Source organism: Ptychodera flava, chromosome 16 (assembly GCF_041260155.1).
Source record: "Ptychodera flava strain L36383 chromosome 16, AS_Pfla_20210202, whole genome shotgun sequence".
NCBI lineage: Eukaryota > Metazoa > Hemichordata > Enteropneusta > Ptychoderidae > Ptychodera > Ptychodera flava.
In genome coordinates, this window is record NC_091943.1 from 6,435,185 (window position 1) to 6,447,319 (window position 12,135).

The window sequence follows — 12,135 nt, forward strand, 5'->3', positions numbered from 1 at the left end:
GTGTATAGTTGTGCAACTAAATCTGAACTTTGAATACTCTAAGCTTCCTACTTCTATGATTTATTATCGAAATGTTTTGTTTTCGTTCAATTTCCTAATTATACTTTTTGTTGGTTAATATTATTTTTGATCCCGATCAACAAAAAAATCACTGAAAAAGTGAAAATTTTAATATATGAGAGTAAAATACTTCGATGTATCGGGTATCCACTTATTTTGGAAAACTTTATCTGATTATTATTATTATTATGTTTATTTCGGTACTTTGGCCTCCGGCCTATAGTACAATACATTATACAATAATTATAAAGTTACCTGGACACATATGAGGACTACAATTATGACAAAAGCAATTGACAAAAGAAATTCCAAATGGACTACATCTCTAGGTCACGTTTACGTCGCTCTCTCCGTTTGAAAGCAAAAAATACAAATTTAGCCAAATACTCTGTAGTTCGAGACTCTAACTGCATTAACATCACAAATTTCTGGTAATTACAATCTCTATAAAAATACCTCGGTAAGTACTTTTCTCTCAGGTCATCATAAAGCGGACAAACCAAACAAAAGTGATATTCGTCTTCTACTGCACCATATTTACAGAACACACACTTTCTATTCTCCCTTGAAATACCTCTTGAACGATCAGATTCGATCCTTAATTGGTGTGTTGACGATCTCAAACGACACAATGCTGATCTTAAGTGATTGTCCTCAATATTTGTAAGGTAAAATTCACAGTTGAAAGTAATTTTAAAGGCACGGTAATTATCAAGTTTTGAATATTTTAACAAATCTGAGTTCCATGACTGTATAAAAGTATCACGAACCCTCTGCTTAAAAATATTCAAAAATACAGTTTCGTCATCAACACCTTGATTTAGCCATGCAAAGCCAAAACCATACGAGAACAACAGTTGTTTTACATTAAGAGCCCAGCATTTATGATTATTTTCAGCTTCTTTATATTGATATTTGTAACATTCATATACAAAACGGTGATTACTCATTTTTAAAATTTTAAACCAATACTTAATAATTCTCTCATATCTCAAACAATACAAAGGTGTTCTACCGAGCTCACCATACACTACAGGATTTGACACATTTTTATATAAACCCAACACATATTTACAAAATTTTCGATGGGCTCTTTCAACATTTTCTGCCATGTGGAAGCCCCATATTTCACTTCCATACATTAAAATAGGCAAAATCTTGCAATCAAAAATTTTCATTGAAATCCTTACATCTAGTGAATCATACCTTGATAAAGACTTTTTCAAGGCAAACATTGATTTGCATGCTTGCTCAGCTATCACTTTCTGAGCCATGTACCAAAAACCACTAGAGGACAATGTAATACCAAGATAACTAAAGTAAGATACAACTGACAGTTTTTCGCCATTGTAAAGCCATTTCTCGTATTTTTCAGGCCACCAGATTTCCTAAATACCATTACTTTAGTTTTGTCAATATTGACTTTCAATCTCCATTTGGCTGAATATGTTGACAAATTATTCAATAGTCTTTGCAGGCCGATAGCATTGTAACTAAATAAAATAAGATCATCAGCAAAAAGAAGGTGTATCACTCTCGATGCACCCACACCAGATTATAATACGGTATACTACATATTCCAAGTATACACGAAATAACCGATATACATTGAGTATAATCCAAATACTTGCTATACATAGCTTTACAAACGACATGAATTTTAATAGACTCCTCTCTACCCTCAAGACCAGCCATGGCATTAGATCCTTGTACGTATACGTAAATCTACCATTCTATGAAATGGCACTGTTAAACTTACATCGGGTTTCTACCGTGTCAAAAACCGTAAACAAGTCTTACACCCTTCGTGTTGGATTTTCATGGAGTAAATCCCATCTTTTGAAAGAAAATTTCAACAGGTATTTCTCAAAATGTGATCGATTATCGCATGTACAGGTTGAATGATCTAAATCCACGTATTATACTACCGTATAGTTGATCACTGTGTGGTGAGGAAACGGCCAATTTCTTAGTGTAGAATGCGCCTCGGGGACAGATATTCTGACTCTCAAATTTCTACAATTCTTTCCTGATCTACCACTTGTAGCGGCTCATTTTAAAGCTCTTAAAAACGAGAGACTTTTAATTTAGTTGTTCGAACATCAAATTAAATATTATCCCCTAGAGTTAAAACAGGGATGGTGGCCATTTTGAATTTAAAATATCGCAAAATTGTAGATAATTTGTTCGTTAGTTGCGAGCTTGCAAGGTGACCCCCCGATTTTTATTGTTGAGTTGGCAAGAAAATGGTTGAAAGTTTCATTTAGGAAAGTTTGAGCAAAAGTGTAAGTCTTTCACTTTCGAGGCGCAAACTACTTAAGGCTAGTTCGAATAATCTATTGCAAAACAGTTTATTCGAAAGGAAAAAAATGTATTGAGCCATTATACTGTACGGGGCTTTATGCTCCGTTCCTATCATATTGATACCGATAATGTAGCATTTTACATAACACATACACATTTTATCCTAGAGCAACAATGTAGAGCAGAGTTAACTATTTAATTTGTAAATGGCAAATTTATGAAAATATGTGTCCTGTCATTAAGTATGTGGTGAAGACTGATAACATACTATCGCTGGACGTCTTTATGGTATATATTGGTAGTTATGAATGAAATCTCTCTCCCATGGTTTTCCTGTCTGCCATCTTACAAATCGCTGGTATCGACCATAATTCTGACGAAAGCGACGTCATCCTTGACATAGGCGTGTGCGTCACTATCCAGTAAGCTCAACGGCATGAACAGTGGACAGCCCGACGCAATATTGAGATCACTTGTTGGACGTCTGAAGGAGCTTGAATTTGGATCTGGCCTGAATGCGTCTATCATGTGCTCCTTGTTGTTCTGGTCGATCCACATAAACGTGACTTTCTGCCTGAATGGCCATCTTAAGATGGCGTCGTACTCTCCCTTCATGATGACGAAGAAAAGTGAAACGTGGTTTCCTTTACCCATACCATCACCGTTGAGATACACCCTGGCGCACATCTTGTAACCGAAACGACTTGTGAAGAAGTATGGTGAGTATTGCGATAACGTACGGCCTGATATGGCATCCCGTCTTTTTTTCGCAAAATCTGTTATTTTCCAGGCGAGCATCCCTTCATAGCCAGTCCTCTCCAAGGACTGTATGCGGAGATCTTGTTCTGCAAGGCTGACGTCCTTCAGAGCTATTATTTTATCTTGTGCTTTTAGTTTCTTTTCCAATGCTTCAAGTCGCTCGCGGACCCACTTATCGTCCATCCTCACTGACTGCACAGCGTCCGCATTTCTTTCAACATCTCTATTCAGTACGCCGGTAACGCCATCACAGGTCGACAGCTTCACTTCGAGTATCTCGATCTTGCTTTCAGCTCTCTAAGACGACTCTCAATTCTTTCGATAAACGTTCGAAATTCATCCGAATCTTCGGATTCGAGGTACTGTGCTTTCATCGCCTTCAACTTTTCAAAATCAACCTTAAGCTCGCTTAATCGTGCTCGCATTTCTTCAACCGTTTTCTCTTGCTGGGAGACACATCTTGAAATTTCGACGGCCCTTTTCGTATGTCTTTCATGTTCTTCGACGGACTGTTTGCAATCTGATACACTTTCCAACAAAAAATGCATGTGCTTTTCCGTTGCTTCTTTGTCGTGGTCATTTTGTTTGCCGTTCGCAATCTGTGGAACGGGTGAAAAAAAATCTTTCAGTGTTGAAAAGTCGCACACTATCAAGTGGACCTTTCTAAGGAAGGAATGCGGTAGGGAATTCGATTGATGTATTTAGATTGTAAATATTTATAGAAAATATCGGCTTTTCATTCGGTACCCTTGGACACAGTGTTACTGAAACATGACCACACACAGTTTTTCACATATAGCTCCACAACAACATTATTTATCTCCACGAGTGTTTCAGAGTCAGTTTTTGCGTAGACTAAATATTCAATACTGATAATTCTTTCATCCATTATGACTTCACATGTGTCTCTCTCGAGTTTTAAGCTATTGTCGTTGGACGATAGAGCACGACAAGTGCATCATCCGTGTCTCTAATCAAATTCAGATTTGAAACTCGATGAAAGGAGAGATAAATAAACAATGAGAACGACACGTACACCAAGATATAAATGCCTTATGATATGTCTAGAAGTACTGCAAACATTGACGGATTGATTTAAAGAGGAACTCTGAGAATATCCGGTGCAGAGGCCATGCACATGTACAGATCAATTGGCTGCCGTAGATTCAAATTCACTGACACTAATGGACTACGGGAAAGATATAATTTCTTCAAATCATGTTCTGTGTTTCCAAGATCAAGATAAAAAGTAAAGTCCTGACACTGATGAGAATACGAGAGGAGGCTGTCCCACCACATTATATAGCGATTTTGAAGATTGTAATCAATTTTGGTCCCTTTAGAAAATATTTTAAAAGACAACGGAAACAAGAGTACTTACTGCTTTTAACAATTAACAAAACATATTTTTGGTGAACGAATTATAGCATCTCAGGAAACACATCAGTAATTACTATTGATATTAAGCTTTTAGTGAAGTAAGACAAAAGCAAAACCAACAGTATTGATATGTGTTCAACACCAACCGCGTTATTTTGCTTTATCTAACAATTAAAGTATGGCAAGTCATGGCAGCGAGACTTCGATATGTTCAAAGAAACCACTGTAACTTCTAAAGACTAAGGCAGGAGAAACATTAACTTACTAGATAATATAGTTTTGATGTCATAAGGAAGGAAACAGCAATACCGGTTGTATTCAAGCAATACAGTTTTTGGTAAATATCCTGATTACATCTTGAAAACAGCTTTAGTCAAATATTGATGCGATTGATCATGAAACTGATATGATCGACCACACATGTCGAAAACACTTTTAATTCCTCAATAGCTGCAAATGTGTAATAAACTGATCTCAAACAATCCTCAGTTTTTCCAAGAGTTTTCTTTGAATAAACCATTTAGACGGAAAAAAGTGTATAATACTGCCATAAGTGTCGAAAATGGCAAGTAAATTCAAATGTTTTAACATAATTTTAGATTTCCTGCCATTTTCAAAAACTAATCATATAACAGAGAAAATAAAGACTAAAACAACCAAAATGTTGGTCATCGTGTGTTGTGCATTCAAGTAAATGGCATCATGCTTGTTTCTGGTATGATAATAATTTTCATGCGCAGGAAATATTGTGTTTTGAACTTTACAGTGAGGGCACCATTTTATGAGTGCGGCACCCGTTTATTATTCAGCCTGTTAAAACGTGAAGGCATGATCCAAATCAGTGAGCAGTGATACTCTTATACACGTCCTTCAATCAGCATATTTAAACGAACCAACTTTGTTTGAAAATAAAATTATGAAAATAATGCAAAAATTCGCAGCTATTGGGGCTTTAAATATCTTCCATCTGCTACACCTTGTCTTTATTTCATTGCGTGCCGGTAAACACATCGTTTCGATTCTGCTGCACATATAACGATTGCCGTGTCTCAGTGTCCAGCCCAATTTCCATGTATGATTATCACCTAACATCTTGTGAAAGTTATTTTGCAAACTTTTTTATGTATTCCTTACTATCCAATTAACATATTTTGCCAGATTCCAACCGATGAAAATGTTGTTACAGCCGTCCAATATCGCCGGTTGCAAGCTTCAAATGAAAACATCGTACACACCGTTTCATCACAGCCGATCTTGTGAAATTTACACCAATGTCTCTTCCTCTCACAGTTTCCAGTACTTGGATCAGTGTGCTCGTTAAGCTGCGGAAAGAACATAACGACAGATGACGACGTAACATTTATTATTGATAATGCCATTACAGTGTATGAGAATGAAAAGTAACGCGATGGTCCCGTACAAAAGGCATGTGACTAACAAGGGAATACCAATGAGGTAGTGTATGTGACACACACATGCAGAAACCCGGGTAGACAAGGTAGCGATGGAAGGATATTGACACGGTCCAGGGGTGAAAACACACTAAAGTACTGCCAAGCCAAAAATAACGTGTCAGTGATGTCATTTTATAGTATAAACATTGAGCTTACGGAAGGACTTAAATTGAGCGACACTGCAAGCTAGTTCCCAGTCCGTATTATTTCAGAAAGACAATAATAATCAACCAATGCATTGAAGAATCGCATGACAATTGCATGGCAAGTAATAAGCTTACGCACTCCTCAACTGGTCCGATAGACAACGTATGGAAGTCTAAGCTTACTAAGTACTATCTAGAGAGTCCGTACAATGAAGTACATGTTTTTATTAAATTTCGAAACATTGATGTCGAAATAAGATAAAACGAATATTTTCTGAAGCTTGAACCGTGATCCCGACGTACTCAACCAGCCAACGTAAAACTTATGTGGCCAAGATGGCGGTCGGAAGTCAGAGAAAACGAGCCCAGATTATCGTGTATTACATATTTGCCAATTTGAGTTGCGAGACTTTGTTTGGATTGGAATAAAAAAAGTACAACAAGATATGAACTGAAAATGCTCACGTGTTTCATTATATATTGCAGTTATGTGTAAATTTGAACCTTTGCCACATGTTTGCAACTTCATTGAAAGTATTATGATCAACATAATGAACAATATTTACCGCAGATTAATTCTCAAAAGTCGTGAAGTATGCAAATATGTAATTAGCTGAAATAAAAATATTAAACTTTTTTGACTGGTGTCATTGTATCACCACTTTATACAGCAAGTGTAATTACCTTTGGCCAAGTCCTTCAAACCACATATGCCAAACTGTGAAAGCTCATAAGATAAGCTAATTATAAATTAGCTGACATTAAAATGTGAAATGACTTTCATTATTATTTTAACCTGGTATATTCATCAATGCACATGGCATTTTTTGCCAACTTTGATCAGTAAATCCCAGTATATATCCGTTATTAGAAAAGATCATTGTAAATGCAAATTAGGGATTGGCTGAAGTAAAACTGCTTAATGACTTTCAATAATGTTGTATCATGGTATCTTCAATATATGTAGCAAGTTTCATCAACTTTGGTCCAGTCAATTCAGATATATATAAGATATATATATATATATATATATATATATATATATATATATATATATATATATATATATATTTATTATATATATATAATATATATAATATATATATATATATATATTATATATATATATATCCCTAATTAGGAAAGTTAATTCAATATGCAAATTAGGAATTGGCTGAATTAAAATTCTTAGTGACTTTCAAGAATGTTGTATCATAGTAGCTTCAATATATGTACAAAGTTTCATCAACTTTGGTTCAGTCAATTCAGATATATATCCCTAATTAGGAAAGTTCATTAAATATGCAAATTAGGATTGGCTGAAATTGAAATGCTTATTGACTTTCAATAATGTAAAATCACAGTATCTTCAATATCATACAAAGTTTGGTCAATTTTGATTTTTTTGTTTTTTGCTAACTTGCATATCAGCTAACAAAATGCGTGTTTTATTTTTTCACGTGCAAAATGAAATAATGCAATACATATGTACTAGGACGTGATATTGACCAAACTTCCATTAACCAAAATACTGTAAAAATGAGGGCGCTTTCTCCCATGCTAGGGGCGTGATTGTAGTGTACATTGATCGATGAAGTTGCACATTTGTGTTCCTGTATTGTAATCACAAAAGGCTTTTAGAAAAAAATGTTTTCTTCTTAGTACATAGTTCCTCCGTGAGTTCCTCAGTGAGTTCAATAATGCGACTAGATTTGATTCGAAAGTAAGCTCATTAAATTAATTTTAAAAGATGCCACAATTAGTAAAAATTTGTGATACTTTTCTGTGAATAGTAAGCTGAACAGTTCCTGCAATTAACATGAAATAAATAGAATTTACCTCGTTCTTAGGAATTTCCTTGAACACAATCTACAAGTGACTGGTACCCTACTACATTGAACTTCCTCGTGATCCTGTGGAAGTGATAATAACAATGATAAGAACAAAGTTTTATCATGAAATGAACATAAATTTGTTATTTTCTTTTGGTATTTTTCAGCATGTGACAAGTCAAAACTCATGTGAAACTTAATTTGCGCAGGTTATAGTCATCTTAATATACAGAACCTTTTCGAATATATTTCTATTTAGGAACCGTGACGTATTGGAAATCTGCTATTATATAAATGGTGCGTTCATAATAGATCTCTGTGGTTAAATGTAAAATTATCTTTAACTACCATAGAAACCATGGCGCATTATTCCATAACGACAAATTGGATACATTTCATATCTGAAGTCAACATGCCAGGCGATTTGTAAATAGACGATCGATATTGTATATATCTGTTATAAAGACATACATGTTACTAGTAGGCTGGCTACATCTGGCTGATCTTGACACGAGGCGAACCTTGCACAAACGGAAAATGAAAGGAGGTGCAGGAGTCACAGATTCCTTAGCTATGTGTAAAGAAATAAAATGTTTGTAGTGTGGGCAAGTTTTTGCTGGAGGTTGGGCCTTTTACCTTGGAAAACGTAATAAAATGGATATGAGGCACCAAGGGTATGGTTAGACTATCTACAGTTCAGTCATAATTGGTAATGTGAATGCCCTTGACAAACATATTTTAAGAATTGCTGGACGTGGGGACCGGTAGAGATTATTTTGACTGGAAATAGTGTAGATAAGCTGATATATCGACCCAACGTGTTCCATATTTATGTACAATATGTACGTCAAAGTGTTTGCTGAATGTTGTACAATGCCGAATTGGGACTCAACCGTTTGGCTGAATTCCAATTCAGTCCAAAGTTCGTCATAAAACCAACTGAATGAGCTAACTCGCCCTGAAGCAGACTCAATTCATTGTTAACATGTCTATGAGTACAACATTGGGACTCTTCTCTAAAGTACGTGTTGATATGATTTTATTAATGACATTTGTGTGCCACACATATTTTAGTGATTTCATGTTGTTTGGAGTCAATATGTGATAATGGCAATCACAGTTACAATGCTCTCAGAATGCAAACAAATTCTTAATTTCAAAATAAAATAACTGGTGATGCCAGATAGCTGATGGTCTGTCTGTCTGAGGAAACAGAGGTGTAAGTGGCTGATTGTTGTCTGACAACTCAGTACTATATTCGTTTCCTTGTCCACTGACGCCGCTATCTTTCAGTCACCAATAAGTTGCCAGCTGCAGCCATGATAAGTCGATTCGGAAGTGAATGACATCACCTACAAAAGGTGAGAAGAAATTCAGATTTCTTGTCTGAATAAGGAAGTTTTCTTCAAACTTAGCGAGTTGCAGATGTAGGGTACTGGGGTGGGGTTTTATAGTTTTATAGTTCTTTTATTTAAGAAGCTCTAATCATGGCATAGAAACTTTCATCAAAGTAATGTGTGTCGAGGAAATGTATAGGTTGAAGTCAGACGTATCATTGTAGGCATTGCTGTTCATGTACCATTTTTCATTCCTCAGCATGAGTGTATAAGCAACACAAGCTGGATGAGGAGAAAATGCAATTAACAGCTGCACATAGGATAAATATGCACTGGGTCATCGCGGCAGTGACAAGGTATTGTGAAATAAAAATTGAAAATGGTCACACTTGGGAAATAGTTCCTAATAAGCTGTATGAGTCACTCACTTATGTACGGAGTGATGATCCTCCAGCTCTGTACAAGCAAATAGCTTGAGTATACGTCGTTAAGGTGGGGATTCTATGTGATCTTTACCGGCTGTTTCGCTCGGCCACACTGTTCAGGGTGCACGTGACCAACATATCGGACAATTTTAAACCTATGATGCTACCTGATTAATGATGGTCAATATTTTTGTGAAAACACCTCATCTGCATTCCGTCCTGCAAAAAAGAGTATTGTTTATTGTCTGCTTCGTACGATGGTGAATTGTGTAGATGGCGCTTGCAAGTTTATCCACACAATATCTGGCCAACTGTTACACTAACTGTAATCATTCCAGAACTGTTGTCTTGCCAGTTGTATCTTTGCAACAAGGACGCGACCGATATGACATAATTTTACAAATCTTGATAGAGAGTATGTAGGAGATGTAATGTAACACCAACTTAGCGAAAACGTAGCGCATTAGCCTATAAAGTCTATTGAAAAATCCAATTTTCGGGTAGAATAGATCCGACAGACCTTTGTCATGTATCAGTGTAGTTGAATTCCTGTTATTTCAATTAGGCCTAAAGATATAGGTCCAAAACACAACAAAAATAATATTTACCTTATATTACAAATTGTGCTGCAAGACGCCAGTCAAAACTATAGACACATGAATATGCAAAGCATTTCGCGGAATCTTATCAGGTCAGTCCGGAATTCTAGGAAATACCTGGTGAGAAAGAGATCAAATAAATACAAATTGTTCATTATGAGCAAAGTCGTACAAAATGCGCTCCAATGCTCAATGGTAAATTGTATAGCATCTGGTTTGAAGATAATTAGCTTCATAAGTCGGGTTCAGTTAGGATATACGAGAAGGATTGATATACTGATACAGACATTTTAATGTTTGCAAGGGCGTGCGTCTGCTGTAACAAGCTGAAGAATAAAACTTGCATGCCCTTAGCTACATTTACGGCTCTATTCATAATCATACCCGACAAGTAAGCCAATCTTAGAGTCGATGTTGGCAGGAAAAGCTGACACGGGTAGTCATAAAGAGCTCGTTCGCTAACTCCCCACAAAGTCAACAATTTGTGCATATGAGCTGTTTTCGTTAGGAATATTTGAGCAACAAGTCATCGTTGATGACACAGTCCCCACTTGTTAATGGGTACTTTAATTACAAGTCCTCAGAGAGAATAGAGTCCTGTTCATTATTTAGGTCTGTGATTAAAAATACTCCGATATAGATGGGGCTTAATGGCCGAGAATGATCGAGTTCTATGGTGGTGAAAACATAAAACCAATGTAGGCCGCCATCCTAATTACAAAAGGTCATTAAATGAGTCAATTAGTAATTAATCGACAGGATGTTGCCAAGGATTTTTACATCCCATTGTAACACTGACAGATCACCAGTACCATATTTCATAAAGTTTGATGCAGTGCTTCTGGACATTCACCCTAAAAACAAAAATTCATCTAAATGTAAATGCAAATTAGCAATTGATTTAAACGATACTGCTAAGTGTCATTGAGATCAACATCTGTGCCAAGTTTCATCAAATTTGATGCAGTATTTGAGGACATATCATTGTAATTAGGAAATTCATTATACATATGCAATTACTAATTTATTACCATGATACTGATAAATGTCTTTATTCACTGTTAAAGCAATGTGACCCTAACATCTGTACCAAGTTTCATGAATTCTTATGCAGTATTTCTTGACATATCAGCCTTATTACGAAAATTCAATGATTGACGTGATACTTCTACATGTCGTGAAACAAACTGATGTGCATATGTATGACGTAGGTCGATGTCCTTGTACCAACTTTAAATGACATTGGTGGAAATATGTCTGAGGTATGGCGCTGTACATGAAAAATTGTAACATGATGGCCGCCACGCGGCCACATTGGATCGTATCATGAAACAAATTGACGTACATATGTATGACAATAGTCAATGTCCTTGCACCAACATTGAATAAAATTAAATCGGTTGATACATGTCTAAGTTATGGTTCGGACATGAAAAAATCATAACAAAATGGTCCCACGCAATATATAAAACAAATCAACATGCATATTTATGACACAGGTCAATGTCCTTGTACCAACTTTGAATAAAATCAGCTGAGACTTGCCTAAGTATGGCTCAGGACATGAAAAAATTGTAACAAAATGGCCACCATGCGGCCATATCGAATTGTGTCTGAAACAAATTGACGTGCATATGTATGACAAAGGTTGATGTCCTTGTACCAACTTACAATACAATCGGTTGAGATGTGCCTGAGTTATGGCTCCGTACATGACAAAATAGTAACAAAATGGCCGCCATGCGGCCATATTGAATCGTATCGTGAAACAAATTGACGTGCATATGTATGACAAAGGTTGATGTCCTTGTACCAACTTACAATAAAATCAGTTGAGAT

General features: G+C 36.0%; 1 protein-coding gene and 1 pseudogene across 3 annotated transcripts in view; both read right to left on the reverse strand.

The window, feature by feature from the left end:
• Positions 1 to 233: 233 nt before the first annotated feature.
• The window catches only part of LOC139152643 (TNF receptor-associated factor 2-like), a 64,589-nt gene continuing 52,687 nt past the window's right edge, over positions 234 to 12,135 (reverse strand). The window contains exons 2-6 of one of the 3 annotated variants that reach the window (XR_011556676.1): positions 10,306 to 10,413; positions 9,701 to 9,916; positions 8,407 to 9,287; positions 7,943 to 8,016; positions 5,813 to 5,825 (exon numbers count right to left, since the gene is read on the reverse strand). Coding sequence is in view for 2 of the 3 variants with exons in the window: in XM_070725898.1 (XP_070581999.1) it covers positions 3,533 to 3,722; positions 5,739 to 5,825; positions 7,943 to 8,016 (351 nt within the window). In the remaining variant the exon portion in view is untranslated. Of the gene's footprint in view, positions 3,723 to 5,637; positions 5,826 to 7,942; positions 8,017 to 8,406; positions 9,288 to 9,700; positions 9,917 to 10,305; positions 10,414 to 12,135 lie in introns of those variants that run through there. The other 2 variants (XM_070725898.1, XM_070725899.1) reach the window with 2 other exon arrangements.
• Positions 2,710 to 3,306, reverse strand: LOC139114913 (TNF receptor-associated factor 2 pseudogene; annotated as a pseudogene).